The sequence below is a fragment of the Hippocampus bargibanti genome, linkage group LG02 (assembly GCF_051943395.1).
Source record: "Hippocampus bargibanti isolate YZ-2025 linkage group LG02, ASM5194339v1, whole genome shotgun sequence".
Taxonomy (NCBI): Eukaryota; Metazoa; Chordata; class Actinopteri; order Syngnathiformes; family Syngnathidae; genus Hippocampus; species Hippocampus bargibanti.
This window is the reverse complement of record NC_142735.1, coordinates 2,605,001-2,629,060: the sequence shown is the minus strand read 5'-3', so window position 1 is coordinate 2,629,060 and position 24,060 is coordinate 2,605,001. Positions and strand designations below refer to the sequence as shown.

The 24,060-nt window shown below is 40.3% G+C and overlaps 1 protein-coding gene across 4 annotated transcripts in view; it reads right to left on the bottom strand.

Annotated features, from left to right (window-relative positions):
• Nucleotides 1-24,060, bottom strand: part of atrx (ATRX chromatin remodeler) — a 45,958-nt gene that overhangs the window by 21,544 nt on the left and 354 nt on the right. Inside the window, exons 1-25 of one of the 4 annotated variants that reach the window (XM_089020470.1) lie at nt 23,979-24,060; nt 22,442-22,503; nt 22,324-22,370; nt 22,134-22,243; nt 21,964-22,044; nt 19,813-19,922; nt 18,950-19,017; nt 17,949-18,859; nt 16,920-17,885; nt 16,779-16,845; nt 13,236-13,408; nt 12,984-13,157; nt 12,786-12,894; nt 12,567-12,666; nt 10,445-10,618; nt 9,589-9,730; nt 8,142-8,251; nt 7,759-7,905; nt 7,500-7,677; nt 5,349-5,486; nt 5,099-5,274; nt 4,889-5,006; nt 3,175-3,305; nt 1,509-1,603; nt 1,249-1,388 (exon numbers count right to left, since the gene is read on the bottom strand). The exon at nt 23,979-24,060 is cut by the window's right edge and continues 353 nt beyond it. In XM_089020470.1, coding sequence (XP_088876596.1) covers nt 1,249-1,388; nt 1,509-1,603; nt 3,175-3,305; nt 4,889-5,006; nt 5,099-5,274; nt 5,349-5,486; nt 7,500-7,677; nt 7,759-7,905; nt 8,142-8,251; nt 9,589-9,730; nt 10,445-10,618; nt 12,567-12,666; nt 12,786-12,894; nt 12,984-13,157; nt 13,236-13,408; nt 16,779-16,845; nt 16,920-17,885; nt 17,949-18,859; nt 18,950-19,017; nt 19,813-19,922; nt 21,964-22,044; nt 22,134-22,243; nt 22,324-22,370; nt 22,442-22,498 — 4,522 coding nt within the window. In that variant the 5' untranslated portion in view covers nt 22,499-22,503; nt 23,979-24,060. Of the gene's footprint in view, nt 1-1,248; nt 1,389-1,508; nt 1,604-3,174; nt 3,306-4,888; nt 5,007-5,098; nt 5,275-5,348; nt 5,487-7,499; nt 7,678-7,758; nt 7,906-8,141; nt 8,252-9,588; nt 9,731-10,444; nt 10,619-12,566; nt 12,667-12,785; nt 12,895-12,983; nt 13,158-13,235; nt 13,409-16,778; nt 16,846-16,919; nt 18,860-18,949; nt 19,018-19,812; nt 19,923-21,963; nt 22,045-22,133; nt 22,244-22,323; nt 22,371-22,441; nt 22,504-23,978 lie in introns of all 4 variants that reach the window. The other 3 variants (XM_089020479.1, XM_089020453.1, XM_089020460.1) reach the window with 3 other exon arrangements.

Genomic DNA, 24,060 nt, shown 5'->3' with positions numbered 1-24,060 from the left:
TTTTCGGGTGAGAGATTTTCCCCCAATGTTGCCTCAAAATGACAGGAAATAACTTCTTTAATCGATTGCAAACATGTATGATTTCCTCTTCAGAACTATTTGAATCATATTCATAACTGGAGGTGTAACAAGAAAGCATATTCTCCAAATCTGAAGCCATTGTTTTGATTCTCCAGCAATGCAAGACTGTCTTTGCGTGACGTCACGAACTGGGGGTGGGGGGGTTCTGAAAATGCCCAATTCGCAGCTCATTTTTTTGCAGATTTTGGACACTTTAAGTCATTTTTATTGGTGTTTTGCATTTGACTAAAAATATCATACTGCGTGTTTTGGGTATTTTAGATGCTATAAAACGTTTTTCTGATGTCAGTTAAAAAACAAAAAAGTGACGTCGGTTATCCTTCAATTCGAATCATTAACAGCCGTTTGCTACAATGAATTGTCACTACACTCGACAGACATATTCGATTGTTTCTGAAAAAATGAGAATATGTTTGCTGCCTATTTTTAATGTATTTTACAGTTTCACTCCTGTTCCCGCGCTTCACATTGCAACCATCCGCCATGTTCGATGTAAACACTGCAATGCACCACAGGTAAATGAATATACGATTAGGTTTTTCGGCAGTTTCCGGGGGACCGCGGAAAAGCTCCGAAATATCCTCTACGACGACTTTGGAATGCGCTGAAACAAATGCAAGGTGATTATGGCTCGATATCGGTAAGGCTTTAGTCATCTGCCATCTTGGCAGATGACTAAAGTTAAAACCTCTGAAGGAAAACGAAGACTTTTCAACTGCTTTTTAACTAAATTAGTTTCTTTAGCTATTTTAACAGAAGTATGACAAATGCGGCGCAGATCATGTGGAAATATGCGGTAATTGTCATAGACTTGCGCCGGTGCTGGCGGAGTGGAGTTCCAAAGTTGCGTCAACGGCGCGGCCCAGATGCATTCCTGCGTCTGTAACCATCCTTCATCACAACAATTACCGAGCTAACAAACAATACTCTTTGAAAAACGACAATCTCACCATTATTGTGACATAAATTACCCAACATATGCAATTAGGACACAATATGACAAGAGTAAATGCCCTCATCTTGTATTGTGTCGACAGGCCTACAAGCTGTGAAGCCACATCTGGTGACTCCTTATTGTTTATAGTCACATTTTGTCCGCGTTGGTTGTCAAGCTCAATTACATTTAAATAGAACATTCAAAGCAAGTTTTCTAAGCTCCAAACTTACGCTCTTCTACAGGCTCAGCCCTGTTTCGCCCCTCTCCATTCCTGCCTCGGGAACTGGTGTTCCATTCCTTTATGACTTCTACTTCATCGCTATCGGAGTCATCAGATCCCTTCTTTTTTCCCTTGCCTTTCTTCTTTTTCCTATTAAGGAGGGACAGTGGAGGACGCAGGGGTCAGTGAGAGTAACAGATGGAAGAACAGGGGGAGTACAAAATGTGTCTCTGTTTTTAGAAATGTTCAACACGGAATCAGAATCTTTACTTTTTTTGCTTCTCTTCCTCTGAGCTCAGACTAAGGGACGACTCTTCGGACTCTGAGGCGATGAATTCCTCCATGCTGTCTTCGTCAAAGAAACCCTTAAAGAGAGAGGAGTGGAATGAGGTGTACCAAATACAGACAGCTGTAACTTTGAAGTGGAATCGATGTAAATGCGTACAGTGATACCTCAGCTTACAAACGCTTTAGCTTGTGAACGTTTCGCCTTACGAACATTCATTTCGCAAGAATATAATCTTGGCATATGAACTAATTTTCGGCAAACGAACCAAACCACACGGAGAGCCACGGTGGCTGGCGGACTACTTTTTGGTGGAAAAACACCAAACAACACGGTCGAACAGCGCCACGATGGCTGGCGACTAGTTTTCATCACCTCTTTCCTTGAGTGCATACGTGGTTTGTTATCAAAGATACTTTTGCTATTACGGGACCAAAAAAGACCCCACCACAGCCTAGTGTTCAGCCAAAGAGGACACAAACCAAAATTCCAGTCGAGCAGAAGAAGGAGATCATCGAGAAACACAAACAAGGTGTGCGTTTGTGTGATTTAGCAGCCCACTACCAGTATGCTAAGTCGATCATTGCTACGTGTGGCGAAGGGTGTTTCTGTGTTGTCTAAGCAACGGTCTCGGGCAATAGAAGAGGTTGAAAAACGTCTGTTGATTTGGATTAACGAAAAGTAGCTAGCAGGGGACCCTGTGAGTGAGGGTATTATTGCCGAGAAAGCACGGAAACTTCACTCGGATATCATCAAGATTGAACCTGGAAGTTCGTCATCCATCGACAACCACCATCTTCTTTTCCTTTCGGCTTTTCCCTTCAGGGGTCGCCACAGCGAATCAATGTCCTCCACTATCCCGGTTTTATGCATCCTCTTCTCTCACACCAGCTACCTTCATGTCCTCTTTGACGACATCCATAAACCTCCTCTTCGGTCTTCCTCTCGGTCTCCTGCCTGGAAGTTCAAGGGTCAGCATCCTTCTCCCGATATAGTCACTCTCTCTCCTCTGGACATGTCCAAACCATCTCAGTCTTTCTCTCCAAAACCTCTAATATGAGTTGTCCCTCTAATGTACTCATTCCTGATCCTATCCAACCTGGTCACTCCCAAAGAAAACCTCAACATCTTCAGCTCTGCTACATCTAGCTCTGCTTCCTGTCTTTTTCTTCAGTGGCACTGTCTCCAGTCCAAACATCATGGCTGGTCTCACCACTGTTTTATACACTTTTCCATCGACAACTACCATCACAAAGGTAAATAAAATAACTTTATTATACATTAGTTTATTTCTTTAATAAGAATACAATGGCACCTTTATTATACACAAAATAAGGTATATTGTGTGTAGTTTTAAGGCTTATTTAGTAGAAAATTATGTTTCATGGCGACCTGGGAACGGATTATTCTCATTTTTAATGGTTTCTTATGGGAAATAACTGTTTGGCAGATGAACTTTTTGCCTTACACACACTTTCTGGGAAAAAATTAAGTTCATAAACTGAGGTATCACTGTATTTTGCCCCCCCCCCCCCCCCCCCCCCCCCCCCCCCCCCCCCCCCCCCCCCAAAAAAAAAAGTGGATGTTCATCACTTTCATATTCCCAGTACACCCCTAGAGCGAGCTTTCGTTACATCTTCCCATACCTACCCTGTTTTCTTTACTGATGTAATCCAGCTGAAGGCACCAGGGATGGGTCCAGATTCTGCTGAGCATTTGGAAATCCTGGAAGAGTTTGGTCCCTGCGCGGCCTCGGCCCCCCTCCAACGCATTCCCCACACCTGCAAGGAGAGAGGATGAGAATTGTGCGAACACGTCAGGCTGAAGGCTTGTCTCACCATACAGAAAATGTTACGCAGAACATGAAACTTGCACCACTCCAGTCTAAGGGATAGCATCAGAGGGCAAAATTCCCTCCGCAAAAATTTTGTGGTGTAACTATTTTGGGCGATGGAAACATCACGAATGAAAGAAATGTTTGACCTTTACAGACTGCCTGGTGTTCTGAGGATGGGTGCAAAGACACTATGGTCAGCAGTAAGAATTACATCAGCATGTTACCCTGTGGACAACACAGCTGCTAATGAAGAAGGCCCAGAGCTACCAGCAAAATTTTCGTTCGCTGACGAAGCTTCTCGGATGAGGAGCGAAACGTCCGACACCTTCAAAGTAGTACAGTTCACGGGTGAAGAAATCTTTTCATCGATGGACCACTGCTAATGAACCACAGCACATAGCAACAACTCCTTCTGACCCCCTGAGTCCTTGGTGATTGCCAAATCCTCCACCACTTTGTTTTCATTTTTTTTCAGCAAAAATTTAGATTTTCCCCTCAACCACCTCCCTGTCTTCCCCCTTCCCGCTTGTCGTCCCCCCCCCCTCACATCAACCCCCACAACACTCCCGGAGCCCTTCATTAGATAGACGTGGGAAACCTTGCCTAAACACTGCCTGCGGCACTCTGCCAGCTGCCACATTTAAATGTGCACGCACGCACACAGAAAAGTCGACGAAACAACTTATCAAAGAAGCACAGAAAAGTGAGAGCAGAGAAATACAGTTCAAGAAGATTTATAATAAATAAATAATAATACCAACATTGTCATCCCTTGACACTGTGAAAGGATCAGGTCTTGTCAACGTTTATGAATATTACACGTGTTATTAATCAGAATCAAAACCATCTTTGTTGCCAAGTATGTAGAACACACAAGGAATTTGTCTCTGGTAGAACATGCTGGACGAGTATCATCATTTTTTTTTTAATTGCAAGGAGGCACTATACAGTTATATTTGGGTTACTGTTTAGAGAGTGACTGGCTTGGGGGAGAGAAGTTGTTTAAATGTCTGCTGGATTTAGTGCGCATGGATCGGTAGCACCTGCCTGAGGGGAGTCGCTGGAAAAGATGGTGGGCAGGGTGCGGAGGGTCCAGTAGGATTTTCCGCACCCTTGTTTCGATTCTTGCAGTATGTTTAATTTAGTAACTTTATACTTTTCTAGGACTTAACCCATTTACATCAAGCGTGTTCATATGAACCCAGATCAATTCATTTTCAAATGCATTATTATTGTTGTTTTTTGCCACGTTAATTATTGTTAATTATACATAATTATATAATTTTTAATTATATACTCCCTTTGAACCTGTTTGATACTCTGTTTTGATTTTATTTTGATATTTTTTTTACACCGTGTTCATATGAACACGCTCGGCGTAAATGGGTTAAATGTGATCTTTGCATGTACTAGAGATCACGCTACAAATAACCCCGCACGACATCATCATGTTGTCAAAATCAAGGATAAAATCAAATGGATCTGTGCTAGAAAATAATTTTTGCATCCATGTAGCCTGCATCTCACCTGTAAAGTGCTCCAAGTAGTATCTGTAGAGTTTACATTGGATTGGAGTGACTCTGATGGACAACACATACTCATGCTTGGGAGGCAGGAATTTAGTAAGTGCCGTGTAATCTTTCCTCTGAGAAAAGCAAAAAAATATATATATATAGTTTTAATATTACCCATATAAGAACAATCGTCTTTTATCAATCAGATGGCAGTCTATGTTACCTGAACACATCCAGCCAACATCTCATACAAGATGTGAGCCCTCTTCTTCATGATGCGGACATCTTGCATTGTAGAGTCAGCACACTGCCCGTTCTGAATGGGGTTGATGAAACGATTGCGAAACTCTTTGACTGACCCAAGCAAATTTTCCTTAATGAAGTTCACCATGCAGTGATCTGAATATAATGACATGAGAATTAGTAGATCGTCATTTTCGGATCGAAAATCAAATATTGTCGGGGGGGCTTACATTCAATGAGGTTATTTTGAAGCGGCGTTCCAGTCAGCACAACTCTCCTCCTCGTCTTGATGGAGTTCATGGCTTTGGACACGGCCGATGCCTCGTTCTTTAAGATGTGACCTTCATCACAAATCACCAAGTCGGGACCTGAAGGGAAAGTAAAACGAAAAGCAAACGAAAATCCAATTTTTAATGGGAACTGTATACTACTTGCTGAACCATTTAACATTTTTTTATATGACAAGTAATTAAACATTTCTTGATTATTAGTTTGTACAATTATAATGTAGTGAAAATAATACTGAAGCGGTATATGTAGTAATTTATTAATCTAGTTAGGATGAGCTACAGGTGGAAAGTTTCTTAGAAACACGGGCCAAAAATTACAACATAAGGTAAAATCTGTATTGCACAAGCTTGTATGGGTCTAATTTAAAGGAAAAACAAACAAACAAACAATGTATTTATTTCATGGACCATTTGCCATACTGTTCAGACCATGGATCATTCGACATAATATTAATTAACGGGAAGATGCACCAGATTTATTTATTCTTGCAAAGCACTGAATTTTAAATACAGTAAAGTCTCGTTATATCGATATTCAAGGGAGTCCGGAAAAATATCGATATAACCGGGACTATCGATATATCCGACCCTGTTTGCATGTAATTTTCTCGGTGCGTGCATAGAAATAGTATCGATATAACCGGGACTATCGATATATCCGATATCGATATAACGAGACTTTACTGTAGTTTATTCTAATTTTACCAAAGGTTTATTTGATAGAATCTGGTCCAATATATTGTTACTGTATACTGTTCCACTTCATGCTTCTTTTGTTCACTGTGCAACAAGGTGGGGATATTTTGAGCTGAGTAGGTCACACTCTGCTCGATTAAAAAAAAAGTTTGAACATCCCATGACAATCTGATAACCGCTAGGGTAATGCTAAATGTTATCTTGGAACAGTCCAACGTAGGGGTGCTCAATACGTTCAGTAGATGGCGATCTACCAGTTGATCTCTAAGGTACTATTGGTCACCCTACAAATACAGTAAAGTCTCGTTATATCGATATTCAAGGGAGTCCGAAAAAATATCGATATAACCGGGACTATCGATATATCCGACCCTGTTTGCATGTAATTTTCTCCGTGCGTGCATAGAAATAGTATCGATATCGATATAACGAGACTTTACTGTAGTAGAGTTTAAATATCGGGTAGATCATTTTGACTTGGTCGTTTCAAAAGTAGCTCCCATGCTGAAAAAAGTGTGAGCACCCCTGGTCCAACGGCTATTATCAAGTCAATGCACTCCCTATTATCCAACCAGTTCTGCTGCTGGTAGATGGCTGTATCTTTAACCTAGTGCTGGTTCCACATTGCAACTTTGAAAATACAGTAAAGTCTCGTTATATCGATATTCAAGGGAGTCCGAAAAAATATCGATATAACCGGGACTATCGATATATCCGACCCTGTTTGCATGCAATTTTCTCTGTGCGTGCATAGAAATAGTATCGATATAACCGGGACTATCGATATATCCGATATCGATATATAACGAGACTTTACTGTATACCAACAGAAAGGTTCATCTTACGTTGACCCAACCGGCGACCGCAACATTCATACATTTCCAATGATTTGTAGATGGAAGGAATTAGTTCTAGTTTTGATATGATAAAAACAGATGGCTGCTAGTGATTAGATGCAGATGAGAAGGCAGACGCAAACATGGATGATGAACTAAATCGGAAGTAAATTGCATGCTTAAGATAGTAGTACTACATTTTCCATGATTATTGGGACACAAAAGCAGGAAGAAGTTCTACTTCCGGTATGATGAAAACAAATGCCTGCATGCTGTTGTTTAAATGCGGCTGAGATTTTCAAAAAGGAATTTGAAATAAAGACGACAAAGTGAAAAGTTGCCATTCATAGCTCATATCACGCAATATGCCCTCGGCTTTTGAGAAAAGTTCAAAAAATGTGATGTGAAAAATACCGTGACTAAAAAAACCTAATATGCTAGACAAAGAGAAAAGCAATTAAAAAACGAACACATCGGCATGAATAATATATCTAGGGAGTAAGGAAGCCACCTCTGATTGAAATATGCTGTTGGACATTTGTATCAAATACAGACTAACCTGGGTCTACCAGAGCCTTCAGGAATTTCTCCTTCAGCTTCTTACTCTTGGTGTTCTTTCCCCGTGTCAGGTTTCGGTACATCTCATAGCCAATGATCATAACTCCACCCATATCTTGCCATTGCTGGAGGGCAAACGCTCGCTCCTGGGGCCTCTTTACTGTGGCCAGTTCCGTCACCTGTTGAATAAAACACGGATCACTGCTTAATCCTCCAAGAGTAAAGTGCGGTGGCGAACAGCTGCCAAAGCAAATTATTACCTCCAAACACTCATCGTCTTTCATTCCCTCTTGCCATTTCTCAAACTCGTTGACCCAATTAAGGACCGTGTTGAGGGGACAAACCACTAGTGCCGTTGAGAAGTTCAGCTTCTCACAAAGTAGCAAAGTATGAAGAAATGTCACCACCTACAGGGGACAAAGGTGAATGACAATTAACGAGTTTTAATGACAACTTCGGACTCTATTTAGAATCTAGTTAAAAATAATCTACAAAAAGATGATTACAATCATATTTGCTACAAATTTTGTATTTATCCCAATTAACAAAATGATGACACTGGAGAACTGGAGCAGTGTGTACTGAGACACCCTAGGTCATAAACTCCTAACAACTTGTTCACAGGTTGTCTCTTGGCCTTTACCTGAAGTGTTTTTCCCAGACCCATACAGTGGGCAAGGATGCAGCCAGAGCCGGACGACCTCTTAATTTTCTTCATGGACTCACAGCAACAATCCCACATGAACTGCACCCCTGGCAACAAGACAAAGACCACACCATCTGACCTGTTCTAGTTTTATTCATGTGAAAATAAATACATAACTACACAATAAAAATGAGATCTAGCTAACTGCTTAGCTAGCTACCTATCTGGCTATCTATTATCTGTCTGGCTAGCTAGCCACCTAGCTGGCTATCTATTAGCTATGTAGGTAGCCGTCTAACTGGCTATCTATTAGCTGTCTCTTAATTTGAGTTACTTTCGAGTTGAGTGAATGCTGGCGGGTGCGGCTGCCGCTGCTCACCCACATAGAAACTTATCCTGTGACTGTAAAGTGACCTTGAGAGTTTTGAAAGGCACTTGAAAATGAAATGTATTATTATTATTAAAAATGAATGGAGATTCTCAAATTATCAAACGTTGTTTTTTGGCAACACTTCATGTGATTGATTAATTATTTACATATTTTTCTATAATAATCTGCATTGATTTCAAATTACTTTGTTTCAGTGCCATGAACACGTAAAAGAAGGCAACCCATGCCTTATTCTTTTTACCCCGGCAATAAATAAATACATAAAGAAATACAGTAAAGTCTCGTTATATCGATATCGGATATATCGATAGTCCCGGTTATATGGATACTATTTCTATGCACGCACTGAGAAAATTACATGCAAACAGGGTCGGATATATCGATAGTCCCGGTTATATCGATATTTTTTCGGACTCCCTTGAGTATCGATATAACGAGACTTTACTGTAAATAAACAGTAGCAGCACGGAATGGCAAATGAAAGCCTGACAAAGTGGGATCAGCATCAATACATTCAAGTGCACAGATAAACTTTCCATTTCTTCAGCAGGTTTTTTTTAGTGGGATCTAAATTGTATTACCATTATAAGCTTAGAAATCTGATCTATACACACTGCTGGTCAGTCCCAAGTCGCGAAATATATTAGACCTCTAGTCTTGATAGACCAAACATGGGCATAAATTATTACTGTATTATTATATACAGTAAAGTCTCGTTATATCGATATTCAAGGGACTCCGAAAAAATATCGATATAACCGGGACTATCGATATATCCGACCCTGTTTGCATGTAATTTTCTCCGTGCGTGCATAGAAATAGTATCGATATAACCGGGAATATCGATATATCCGATATCGATATAACGAGACTTTACTGTATTATTATATTATTATATATAAAATGGCTTACCAATGTAATTTTTTCATGTGTTTCGATCACCAACATGATTTATGAGTAATAATAATCATAATTAAAATTTAAAAAACACACAGAAATCCGCTTTACAGTACAGTATTATCCCAGTCCCCACTTGCTTCGTCTTGTCCTTACCATCAACCTGGTGAGGTTTGAGTTTGGTGACAAGGTTCCTATGCACCTGCACCAGTGGCTCTTTGGTCTCTTCATTTTCATCCAGAACCAGCTTTGTAGTAATGGGGCACGTCACTTGGGAAGACTCTTCCAACACAATTGTCTGAACACACACACACACACACACACACACACACACACACACACACACACACACACACACACACACACACACACACACACACACACACACACACACACAAAATGTCCTTTTGTTACTTAACAGAAGCATTGCTCGAAAGAAAATAAATCTAAAATAAAATGGAACTACACTTAATTTTCACATTGATACTTCACCTATAGGGCACCATAAAACAAAAACTTACAAAGGTAAAAACAGTGGAATAATAGCTTATAGATAAACAATATTTTTTTTGTTTGAATTAATTTCCAAAAGAACTAATTAAACCCATTGTTCTCATGGAAAGCAAAAAGCACTTTTTGATAAATATCAACTTCAAGACAATCAAATGATAACGTTTTTTTTAACACTAAAGATTTTGTATTTTTTTTTAAATGGTTCGGGCAGTATAAAATCTCATTCAGTATTTGTCATTCCAACTGCTAATACTGGAAAAAATATATTAGTAGCTTGGTTTCTCCTAACCCAGGCAGTTTTTTTTCCTTTTCAAAAAATATTGTACTGTATCTACTTCCAATTTCTGTTTCATTCATAAAAACTGATTCTCATCAACAAAATTCATGAAAAAGGACTCAAATATTATCTGGATAGTAGTATTATTATCAACGAAGCCAAGATGAGTGCTGTAATTCACACCATCACATCAAACTGACAATTTCAATACTTAATTTTTACCTCTCTGAGTTTCTTCCTCAGCATCTCTCTTTCTGCGATACGTTTCCTCCTATCTTCCTCTTCTTTCAGAGCATCCCGTGTCTCTGTCCTCAGCTTGTCGTCCTTGAGGATTTTGCGGATCTTTTTGCGCCCTTTGCGTTCTCCATCTGGGTCGTCTTCATCTTCGTCTCCGCTCTGTGGAAATGAACATTAAATTAAGATCTCAGATTTTTCAGCCCTGAATGGAAGGCTGGAGAAAATGGCGATATTTCATTGGGAGCCTGCAAGTCTGTTGATTAATATGTGACCGTCGTAATCCAAAAGACACAAAACAGGAATGAAGTACAGTGTTTTCCAGGGAATTAAGGCGCACCGAAAAGCCTCGATTTTTTTTTCATAAGATGACCTTGCGGCTTATACGCAGGTGAGCCTTATATTTGAAGTAATATTGAATCACAACAGGTCTCGCAACTATAGTCAGCAGACACTGACTCTACTGTATTTGCCCCTGTAGAAGAACCAGTGGGTAACCCCAGCATTATAATGTGATGTGCATTATTTTGGGAAAACTTTAAAGGACAACCGACGTCTCCGGACAAGTTGTGTCCATAATTTGTAAAATGGCTTCAAATGACTTTTCTACTGAGCATATTTTACAAATATTCCACCGCATATAGCTATATTTTACGTTTTAAGACTCGCGTTGAATATTCTGGAAGTCTTGTTTTTGAGTTGGTGACGAGTCCTCACCCTACGTCACTGAAGGAACGCCCCTGACCGAAAAAAGGACACATTGTAGCAGTCCTTCCATCACGTCAATGCATTTTGCTGTACTTTGGTCTGAAAACTTCGTGTAGGACCAAAACTAGGCAGAAGAGGGCGACAAAGCTCCATGTAAGGAATTAATCAGCCTGTGGAAACGGGCTGATTAATTCCTTGCACGGCTTTGTCGCCAGTTTCTGCCTTTTTTTGGGTGTGACACTTCCCACCCCTAATGCCTCAAAATGACACGGAATAAATTCTTTAATCGATTGCAAACATGTATGCTTTCTTCTTCAGAACTATTTGAATCATATTCATAACTGGATGAGTAACAAGAAAGCATATTCTCCGAATCTGAAGCCATTGTTTTGATTCTCGAGCAAGGCAAGACGTCTTGCCGTGACACCACGAATATGGGGGCGGGACCTTCTGAAACTGGCCAATTCCGGTTTCAAATTGAGGGTACTTTTTAGACACTTCAAGTTATTTTTATTGGTGTTTTGCATTTGACTAAAAATATCATACTGTGTGTTTTGGGTATTTTAGATGCTCTAAAACATTTTTCTGATGTCAGTTAGGAAACAAAAAAGTGACGTCGGTTGTCTTTTAAATATTTATGTACAGTGAGACCTCAACTTACGAACACCTTATATTACAAACTTTTCGTCTTACGAACGTCAAATTTAAACCGTCAAAATTAAACCTTATAATAAGCACTATTTTGATATTACACATCCACCTTCGGATCTGGCGGAGTGATCTTCGGCGGAAGCACACGACCGAACAGCGCTCCAGCCGGCGCTACTTTCCACATCCCCTCTCTCTGAATTCACACGTCCCGAGGAGCTTTTTGCAGATAATTTTACTATTATGGGACCGGAAAATAAACACCACACATAATTCCCAATTTTCTAATTTCATGCTGTGAACACTAAACGATCTGATTTCTGTAGTCTTTTGATGATGATAATCATCATCATCATCATCATCATCATGATAATACATTTCATTTATAAGCGCCTTTCAAAACTCTCAAGGTCACTTTACAGTCATGGGATTCTGTGGGTGAGCAGCGGCAGCCACAAGCGTTAACTCAACCCGGAATTAACTCAAATAGAGCGAATGCCAGCTAGCTAATGGATAATAAATAAAATAAATAGCTAGCTAGCCATATAGCTATATAGGTACTTATTACTTTATCACAACAACAAATCAATGAGCTGCGTCAATGGAAATGCAGTTTGAAAACCACAAATAACCTGCATTATTAGGAGTGTATTGTAGTATAATATGCCAAAGTAAATATTGACAAGAAAAATTTGGATTTCTAACAAGTCTGCTGATGTGCATTCATTTATACGGGGCATGATGTATATTTTACCTTCTCATTGCTGGAGGAATCCTGTACTTTTATCCTGCGTCTCTTCTTCTTTGGTTGTTTCTGACCTTTCTGCTTCTCTTCATCCTTCTTCTTTGACGACCTACAGATTCAACATAGAATCGGTTTCTCGGCAAAGGCAAAAGTCACCAGAATCAAGCAAGCATCGAGCATTTGTAGCAATGGATTCGATTATTTCCTGACAAGGCTTGGATTTCTTACCTCGTCTTTCGACGCCTCTCTTCTTTGTCTGACTCACTGAGTACTTCGCTCATGGCTGACTCTGCACTGGACTTCTTGTAGTCAGAATCCGCCGAATCATCACTTTCCACTACCAGACAGAAAATGAAAGTTACTCACTGTGCTCACGTAAAGCAAATACTGAGCACACAATGACTAACGAGACACTCGAGTATGAACCTTTCTTCTTCTTTTCTCTCTTCTTCTTGGCCACTTTGGTCTTTTCAGCTTTGCCTTCTTTGTCATCATCAGAATCCGCCTCACTGAGCGAGAGCTTGTGACGAAGCAACTTGTGCCGACGAGAACTCTTTTTCACCTCGACATCAGAACCGGACTCGTCTGAATTCTCAACTGCTGATCAAGAGTATAAACTTTAACAGAAAAAAAATTAAAGAAAAAACGCAAACGTTCCTTTCATTAAATTCACTTTACCTTGCTGTTCCTCGTCATCTTCCTCCTCGTCATCTTCCTCGTCGTTATCGTCCTCTTGTTTAACTTTTTTGGAGGCCTTCTCCTTCATATCCTCACTTTCATTTTCTGAGGAGCTCTCAGGCCCTGAGGAAAGGTTTGACTTAATCTGGGCGAGAAGCATTTTCTTTGCGATTCTGGAAAAAAACAAGGAAAAGAGGAATTCTTACAATTTCACACATATCCGCACGCACTGACAAGAGGTATGGAAACGTTTTTATTAACCACCGAAAACTTTAATCCACGAATGACCGAACATTGAGAAGAAAGAAGATGAGGAGGATGAGGATAAGAACAAGCTGGAGTTGGGTGGCAAGATACTGTCACGTGAACAGATTTTTCTGGACAGCATATTTTCCCAGAAACAATCGCATTAAACGACATTATAGTTCTCCCACCCTCCCACTAATATATTGACAGGGATGCATCTGGGAAGTTAAAAAAGGGGGCCAGTTGGACCCCATGTGCCTGAAAAGGGGACCAAATTCTAAAATTGATGGGCTCCATTTAATTAGATTGCCGGTGTATACAAAACTGATTGAAATAAACTAAAATAGATTCATTGGAGCATATTTCAAAATTGCAAATGAAAAAAATAATAATTTCACTAAAATCTATTTTTCTAATTGATAGAGATTAGACAGAATAGAAGTTATATTTAAAACGTTTCATGTTATATGCTTAGTGAGCATATGTGACTCAAGTACACAATAGGCTCACAGTAAAGGCGCAAATAGCCACAGTCAATCTGAGTGAAACAGACACAGCCCAGTTAAACTGTCATCCTCATCTAGGAGATCTGGCCTTGGACAGAATTTAGGACTTGGGAAGCTCCTTTGTCACAGGAGGACTTGAAACTCCCTCACAGGAAGAGCTCATGAGCCAGGTTACAAATTTATAATAAATAGCTTGGCAGAGGGCTGCGGAATTTGGGTGTCTGTCATAAATGACTATGTCCCCTGCTGGCAGTAAAATACAATCTTTCTGTGTCCGAGCCTTTGTCCACAGTGTCCGATCGAACATCTCTGACACTAATATATCAACAAACAATTTTAATTGAAGTAAAATAATGTATTCATACGTAAAATAAACATTTTCAATTTTCTTTAGCTACTGCACAATTAATCCTGTGCTATTTTTATATTTTACAGTATTACAGAGAAAACAAAGACAGATGTAGCACAATATTTCTTACTAGTGTCGACTTAAACACAAATTTCTTTGCTTTGATTTCCAATGTGCTGCAACAGCTCCGAAATCATTGCCATTAGCCACTAAAATCAAATCATTAACGGCAGTTTGCTGCGACGAATTGTCACTACCCTCCGCAGACTTATTTCACTGTTTCTTCAAAAATGATAATGTTTGTTTGCTGCCTATTTTTAAGGTATTTTAATAATAATAAATAATAATAATAAATTTAATTTCGAAGCGCCTTTCAAAACTGTCAAGGACACTTCACAGTCACAGGATTTTTTTTTTAGAATTTTACTCCCGTTTTAACGCTCCACATTGCAACCATCCCCGACGTTCAATGTAAATAATAAAAATAATAATAATAATTGGATATGCCTTGATTAGTCTCAGAGTGGAGAAATTTACATTTCACAGCAGCAAAGTGATGAAAGGAATCAAAGTAGGAATTAAAAATACTAATAATAATACATTTAATTTTTAAGCGCCTTTCAAAACTCTCAAGGACACTTTACAGTCACAGGATTTTTTTGTGTGCGGGTGAGCAGCGGCAGCCATTTGCGCCGTAATGCAATTAATATTCAATTATCTCTTTCGGCAGATCACGGAAAACCCCGAAATATCCTCTATGACGACTTTGAAACGTACCGAAACAAATGCAAGGTGATTATGGCTAGATATCAGTAAGATGGCAAGATGGCAGACGAAAGTTAAACCCTCTGAAGGAAAACAGAATTTCAATTGTTGTATAACTAAATTTGTTACTTTTGCCATTTTCACACTTTTTTGTTGATTTTTCTCTGGCAGATGCCATTACACGACAATGATAAAAACGACGCTAACTCTTGAGTCTCGATTCCAGGAATGAGCTGTCATACTGGATTCGCCTGTTCTTGTGTTTTGAATTAATGTTGAGTACAGTACTTACTATTTTAACAATTTTGGATTTATTGTTTTTTATTGGAAACTGTAATTTTCCTTATTAACCCGTCACGGGATAATGAAAACCGTAGTAGTTCCACATCACCCCCGTCATCCAAGAGCTCCACTGGCTCCCAGTCAAATATAGAATCAACTTTAAAATTCTTCTTTATACATTTAAAGGACAACCGACGTCACTTTTTTGTTTCTTAAGTGACATCAGAAAAATGTTTTATAGCATCTAAAATACCCAAAACACGAAGTATGATATTTTTAGTCAAATGCAAAACACCAATAAAAATGACTTAGTGTCCAAAATCTGCAAAAAAATTGCGAATTGGGCATTTTCAGAAAGTCCCGCCCCCAATTCGTGACATCACTGCAAGACGTCTTGCATAACTGGAGAATCAAAACAATGGCTTCAGATTCGGAGAATATGCTTTCTTGTTACACATCCAGTTATGAATATGATTCAAATAGTTCTGAAGAGGAATGCATACATGTTTGCAATCGATTAAAGAAGTTATTCCCTGTCATTTTGAGGCAACATTGAGAGGAAATTTCTCACCAAAAAAGAGGCACAAAATGGCGACCTCCTGTGGCCACCTCTGTTTCCACATGCTGATGAATTCCTTATATGGAGCTTGGAAGCCCTCTTCTGGCAGCTTTTGGGTGCAACACGAGGTCCCCATACCAAACATTACAGCAAAATACATTGACGTGATGGAAGGACCGTGACAATGCGTCTTTTTTTCGGTCAGGAGCGTTCCTTTAGTGACGTCACGTACGGACTTGTCACCGACTCAAAAATAAGACTTCCTGAATATTCAGCGCGAGTCTTAAAACGTAAAATATAGCTATATGCGGTGGAATCTTATTAAAATACGCTCAGTAGAAGTCATTTGAAGTCATTTTACAAATTATGGACACAACTTGTCCGGAGACGTCGATTGTCCTTTAAAGCTATCCATAACCTTGCCCCTTACCTATCTGATCTTCTTCAAATTTCTATTCCCCCTCGTTCCCTCAGATTCTCTTCCTCCCTCCACCTCTGTATGCCCCCTGCCCATCTCAGCACGATGGGGGACAGGGCTTTCAGCTGCTCTGCCCCCAAACTCTGGAACTCACTTCATCCCAACATTCGTAACATTGATTCTCTTTCGACCTTCAAATCCCATCTCAAAACCCACCTATTTATATAATTGCATTTTTTTCTTCCAGTTGTTTCTTTTGCTTCTATTTATAACTGTATTTTATTTATTGTATTCTATTTTGTGATTGTATTTTAATTATTATTGTATCTACGCTTGTCTGCGACTGTAAAATGTCCTTGAGAGCTTTGAAAGGCGCTTAAAATGAAATGTATTGTTATTATATTAGTTCATTAGTTACCTGTTCTCAGGATCATCGTCATCGTCATCCATTTGACGGGCTTCTTCTTTGACGGGCTTTTCATGATCTAGACAAAAATGTTCATAAGCGGCAAGTAATGAGTGTGTAAATTTGTTGACAATGCTGAGAAAGTGATATTACCTCCCGGCACACCGTCTTCCATCAGAGGGCTGAACGCCTGTTGGTCATCGTCATCTTCAGAGCCGCCGTCAACTTCCTGCTCTTCCTCCTCATCGCTGGAGGACAACTCCACCTTTGAGGTGGGCGTTGAGCTCTTGCTTTTGCGTTTCTTCTCATATGATCTTTTTGGAGTCGCCACCTTCTTTTCAAGATTGCCTTTGTCCTTTGTCTTATCTTTTTTTGTCTTGCGCTTTGACCGCCTCTTGGCTGTTCTGGCCATGTCTTGATCAGAGTCTGAAGTGTCCGAGAAGTTTTGTTTTTTCTTCTTCTTGGATGCCTTATTGCCTTTACTTTCCATATCGGAGTCGCAGGGTTGGGACTTCCTCTTGCGTTTGGATTTTTTGTCGGTATTTTCGGAGGGTTTGTCTTTAAATAATTGCTTCTTGGAAGTTGGAATGTCTTCTTCCTCATCAGTACTGGTGCATTCTGCAACCTTTTCCAGCAATATGTCAGGAACCTCGTCTGAATCTGAGTCTTTTGCATCCTTCTCTGATGATAAAGTTTGAATCTTCTTCTTGTCTTCTTTCTTAGTCTTACTCAATTTCTTGGAGGACTCGGTTGGCTTTTCCTTTTCGGACTCCTGCTCGGATTCAGAGGAGTCGCAGAGACTTGTTTTATCAACTTGCTTCCTCAGGGGAGTGGTCTTCAGTCTACTGGGGTGCCGATTGGGTGGTGGGCTGGCTGGCGGGCTGGCTGATTCATCTCCTGTACCACAATCATCGCCGCTTTCCTCATCTTGTTCTTTGTTTTTGGACTTGGACCGACTTGTCTTCACAACCGGCACCGGAGTCAGTTTGACAATGAGGTTCTTGACTTTCTGTTGGGGGCGCCCGTTTTGTTTTGTGTCTGCGGCCAAAGTCGGAGTAGTTTGAGGCAGCATGTTGGGATCAGCCAGACTTTCCACCATTTGAAAAAGCTCCTCGGGAACTGAAGGAGGAACAGACATAATGTCATGATCAAGCGATGTTTCACCGGGGGACAGCAGCTCACCGTCAGAATCTGCTGCGTGAACATTTTTGGTTAAATCTTCTGTCTGGTTGCCTTTACCAACGGGTTCCTTATGCGGTTCCTTTTCCGTTTCCTCGTCCGCCGCGTCATCCGGTTCGGCTTGCTCCTCCGCCGGCTCAACATGCTGATTGACATCACGGTGGTCAGCAGGCGCCTCCTGAAGCTCACGGTGTTCCACAGCCGGCTCATCGTGCTCTACATCTGACGCCTCAGTTTCGTCCGCCTCATTTAGTTTATCGTCTTCATTCTTCACAACAGGATGCGGCGCATTTCTGCTTTTTCGGACTTCTTGTGTCCCTTTCTCGCCATTCTTTAGCTCCATACTTCTTAACTCTGGTTCCAAGGCCTGCTCCAGAGCAGCGTGAGCTTTTTTCAAATCAGAAAGCACCGCCTTAAAGGCTTTCAAATGCCTGTGTCGGACAGATTTGTCATCCTGCTCTGTAGCAGCCTGCTGCACAAACTGGATGAATGTATTGTTCAAACCAGTTGTGGTTTCAACCAACTTTTTTGCTTTCTTTAAGAGTTCTTTGGGAATCTGCAGTTTTTTGTAAGAGAACGTTAGGGTCCCTGAGCCGTCTGTATGTTCCTTGCCATTTACAACTACTTTGTGCTCATTGACTTTGCTGCTATTACACGTCTTGCTCTTGTGTTCCTCGCCTTTACTGGATTTGCGCTGCTTGGTTTTCTCATTGTCAATCTTTGCCATGATGCTATTACACTTGGAAATCAGTTCCCGGAGAGGTTCGGCCCTGCATACGTAGCAGTGCCACTTGGAGTTCTCATCTGTGATGACCGATAACTCTTTTCTGCCCAGGTTGCGAAGGATACACTTCTTGCAGAAGGCGTTGTTGCAGTAGTCGCAGCAGATGAGTTTTCCACCTTCGGCACACCACCTTGCAAGTAAAGGGATTGGAATACGCTTGATTTACTCTATAATGATCACAACGACACTAAACAGTTTCGCTACAGGGATATTGTCTTACCTGCACTGCTCGTCCATTCCATCGGAATCTCTGCCGATGTCATCACTTGTGTAATACTTGTAACATGACTAGAAGAAAAGAGAGATCATCGACGACGAGGCTGAATCACTCGAGAGTTTGACTGAAACGGTGGTCCAAAATAATATACAGGTAACATCCAACTTACGACCGGCGCGACTTACGGCCACCGTCGATAAACCCCCCCCTTTTTTTTATTCTACGCCTGGCATCTCAACGCTCTAGCAGCCGGCAACGCGTACTACAATTTTGGCCAGCCAGCATCTCACTCTCGCACGGCAATCTACTGCGTGACTACACTTAGTACAGTAGTTATACAGTACCGATATCGTCTCAGCAAATCTCCTGTAGTACTGTACACTGCTTTTTGCCTTCGGTGTCGGCATGATTACGAGCGTGTTTCGGGCAACCTCATCTGGATTCTCCGTTAGCAGGGAGAGCGATTTTTCAACAACGCGCATGAGTGGGAAGTCGTGCCTATTTGGGTCAGCAGAATGCGTGTGCGCTGACACTCAAACGTAAGACATTTATAAATAAACTGTACAGTAAACAGTTTGGTATATATTACAGGTGCAGGTATACAGTAATAAAAATCGCTAACACGCAAAATGAAATGATAAAAATGACACTAGAAGTTATAAAATGTATAAATGAACTGTAAACAGCTTGGTATATAATAGCATTCAACAGAAAACGTTGCTTAAAAACAACAGATTGACATCATATACTATCCTGTCGTATAAACCTCGCGTCGGCTATTTTGAATGGATTTCGACTTACGACCGTTTGACTTACGACCGTTTTGACGGAACTCTCACAAAACAACTTTAACAAGACGTGTGTACCTTGCAAATAAGCACTTTGAGAGCAGGGTGCTGATGTACAGAGTTTCGCTGAAACTGGTTCACTTGCTTTCCACAGGCTGTGCAGTTTATCTTCCGTTGCAGGGTGTTATCTGTAGGCAAGCACTCTTATTTATTTTTTGTTTGAAACATTAAAAATAAATATAAAACAACAAAAATATTCAAAATTCACATTTGTGCATAGGTCAAAGCATTGGCCAGACCTCTTGCCATGTTTTTTTCCCTTCCACGAGGGGGAAACATTTATCTTTTTTCAATGTTAAGCTTCAACTGTTGTTAAAGCGCTATATAGATCAATCAGTATGTATTGTATTTTGTACAGCCGCCCCCATTTCAAGCTCAGATAAATCCAGACCCATATTACTTACAATTAACTCTATTTTCTGATGAAAGTAGAGAGTCTAAGGCTTCTTACGGTGCATTGAATGTGTATGTAGTACTAAAACTCAATATTCTCTGGGTTTTGGAATTCGAGTGACAATGACAAAAACCCTGGCACTGAAGTGGACACCTTTTTTGCACGTCTGGCAATGAATGAGTGAAGAGTAAAAGGCATAAAAACACAAAACTACCTTAAGTTCAAACTAAACGTGTCACACAAACATAATTTGTGGGATGAAACCTTAATACCCAGACAAAACCCACATGGGCACGGTCGGAATCGGACACCGTACCTCTGTTGATTATTGTGTTTCCATTGGAAAATTAGCTTGCAACTTTAACTTTGCAGCATCTTTTGCAGAGCAGAAAATCTCTCACTCAGAGTCAGTGCTTGTTCTTCTATTTGCACAAACTCCGACAGCCATCCCAGATGTTTATTCTTATTTGGGTTTGGGGAGTTGACATCGCATTTACTGTCCGGTCGCTTCGCCATGGCAAAACATTAGCGCCACTTATCGCCGCAGAGAACACGCATATGCAAGTATTGTCAATGCCACGATTGGCTGCATTTCATCATTGCATCATATCGTGTGATTGGCCGCACACCTGAAACTCACCAAATTACACTAATTCATTCAGAAAAAAAAATTATACTATACCAGTGTCCGAAACTCGTGACAAAAAGTTAGCGGACACGCGGGCAGACAGCTCTGAAAAATTGCCTGCCCGGCCATAAAGTTGCCTGCCCCATTTTTCACAACTTGAAACACAATAAGACGACTAATCGAAAAAAAAAAAAAAAAAAAAAAAAACATTGTTGCGAAGTATAAAGGATTTTTTTAATTAAGCAAGTACCTACCACAAATGCTCCCTTGCTTAATTTATGGTAAATATTCCTTGCTGAAGATTTTTCTCCAGTTGCCGTTTGTCGTCATGGTGCACAATGCAATGTTTGTGTTGCGTTGTCTGCTCAAAGCCACGTGGCCTCCTCTTTCTAAGCGGTTTTAAAAACTCTCAAGTACATTTTTTCAGGAATTGCCAAATGTTTTGTAATTTGCATACTCGGCACGGCAGCCAATCAGAAGCCCGTTTCGTGCTTGGGACTACACGTTTGGCAATTTGCATACTCGCCACGGCAGCCAATCAGAAGCCTGTTTCATGCATCAGACTACACCGTGACTGAAAAGTGTACATGAGAGTTTTGAAAGCCGCTTAGAAAGAGGAGTTCACGTGGCTTGTAGCGGTTTGCTTGTAGCTTTTGCTTTATTGAATAAAACAAACATTTGATTTGAAAATAAGTTTTTTTTTTTTCTTGAAGAAGTTGTCGGCCACTCGGGCCGAGACGTTTTGAAAGTTGTACGCCCGACGTAAAAGTTGTACGCCCCGGGCTTCCGGGCAGACGTTATTTCAAACACTGACTATACATCTAATTCATCTGCAGTGGAGATGTAATATTTTCAGTTTAATTTAAATCCAACCGATCATTCAAATGTCAACAGAAACAAATGTTAAGAAACTAAAGGTATGGCCAGTGCCATAGTTTCATGAATTATGTATATTTTGCGTTCATCCATAGATTTTAAAATGCAATGTAGATTTTATGTATTTCCCTGTGTAGTCGAAACATATCCCCCTACATAAACACCCACCCACCCATGTACTGACTGCTATTTTTTTTTAATGAACAGGTTGTATCTTGTACTTTGACTGTTCTTTACCTCACAAAAATACAATTCAACATTCAATCGTTACCTGAAGTCTTCTGTTTGTAATCCACTTTGAACTTCACAGTGCCTTTATTTTCACTCCCCGCAGGCCGCAACACTAAGGTCCCTTGAAACGCAATTAGGACAAGTCTAAGTGTGAATCATCTTAAATGCAAAACAAATAAAATAAGTCAAAATAAAAAATAATTAACATACCTTTAGATGTGCTGTCTGCATTACTGTCAGAAGTGGTCCCTTCATTGTCACTATCATCTGATTTGCCAGAGTCATTCTGTCCAGTCACTTTCGCTACAGTGGTAGAATTTCTATAGCGCGGGAGCAGAAAATATTAAGCATGAACAAAGACAAGAACGGAAGGTTTCACGGGAAAAAAAAAGTTTCTGACCTCTTGTTACGGGAAGATGAGAGCGTTGTTTCTGAGGAGCTACAAGGCTACAAGGTAAACAAGAATAAGTAAGATTAAATGGTAGACAACTAAGAGTGTACAATGGAATAACTCCCACCTCCTCTGCATTATCTGCCATTTGGTCTTGACTGGATTTGGGAATAGGCAGACTCATTTTACCTGAAAAAAAAACAAACACATTTTATGCCTTTTGTGTTTTTTTTTTTTTAAACATTTTCTCTTAAAACCTCGCCAGACACTGAATAATGACAAATGTGACTCAAAAGAAATGCCCCACATTGATTTCTAAAATCATATAAGAGGGTCAGATAAGAAAACTGTGGTACATATAAAAAAAACTCCATTTGTTGACAGTCCAAACCAAACATCAACAGAACAAAACCAATCAAGTATTAACATATCTTTATTAATGAGAACAATGAAACAACCATGTTCTGTATTAACGTCCAAGTATGTTAACAACATACATGTGAGACAACACACGCAACAAAGTGTAACGATATTTTGCCCAAAAACTACAGCTCACAGTATAGGTATACGAGAAAGAAGAAAAAAAAAGAAAAATGCACAAAATAATATAAAGTTACGTGTATTTGCTACAAAATGAAATGATTAAGAGATATATATCACGTATTCAACTTTCACGATGTGAGAAGCAACATGAATTGGTGGAAAACAGAAGGATAAATATACGGCATCGTTCATCGATATCGGGCTATGAAAAGTAAAATATGATCCATGAAATTATTTTTTAAATTGAGCTCAAACTCCCCTCATTTTCACTACATTATAGATAACTGGGCCGAAACAGGTTTGTTAGCAACAAAACGTATTGAGGAATGTTTTTTAATCCAGCATTCACTGGCCACACAGGCGCGGGTAAATGAAATACTCACTTGCAACGTCTCACAGTAAAATGCCATCATTTAAAACCGATCGAAGTGCAGTACTGTAAAGCATATTCCACCGCAAAATTGGACCAATTTCATTTGAAAATTTAACTCTACCACGTAAACAACTCAATTCTACTGGTTAACTCGGGAGAGAATGCCTCCCTTCTTTTAAATTTTCGCCTTTACGTGATTTGCAGACACACCAACTCTCAATAACGACGCGCAATTCAGACAACCAGCCGCCGTGCGAGCAGAGCTATTTCTTTTTACCCTCCATCTGCATGTTGCCCAGGCAACCTTGCACTCCCCCTGATCCCCTCCCAGTTGTGCTGCAAACCCCAATGCATGGGCATGCACCGAAAAAATGCAATGTTGGGGCCTTGCATCCCTCTGACGATTTGATGGCTGGAAACTGCAGCGCTTAAGGCTGCCTGACACCGTTAGCAGTGACTACATTGAACCATTTTGCGCCGCGAGACAGCTCGCAACCCTTTATTGAAGTCGGCTAAGAATACTGCGACTAAACTCGGCTAGTGTTATGAAACACGCATGGGAATATCAGCGCTTGCATTTGACGTATGTTGTACATTGCCGGTCGGCAGCGGCTAGTTAGCCTAGCATGCTAAATACCGACAAGCAGTAATGGTTTGGCGCACGGCTAGCAAATGGGATAGCTCAGTCTAATCAAGGTACTGTACAGCACACTTGTGTAAACACACGAAAAAAAAGAGTCTGTTATACCTGCTGATTGCGGTCTTCATTTCTCGATAGACGGGGCTGTGTTCTCGTCGCGGATGGGTGAATGGAAGAAAATTGGCGATGT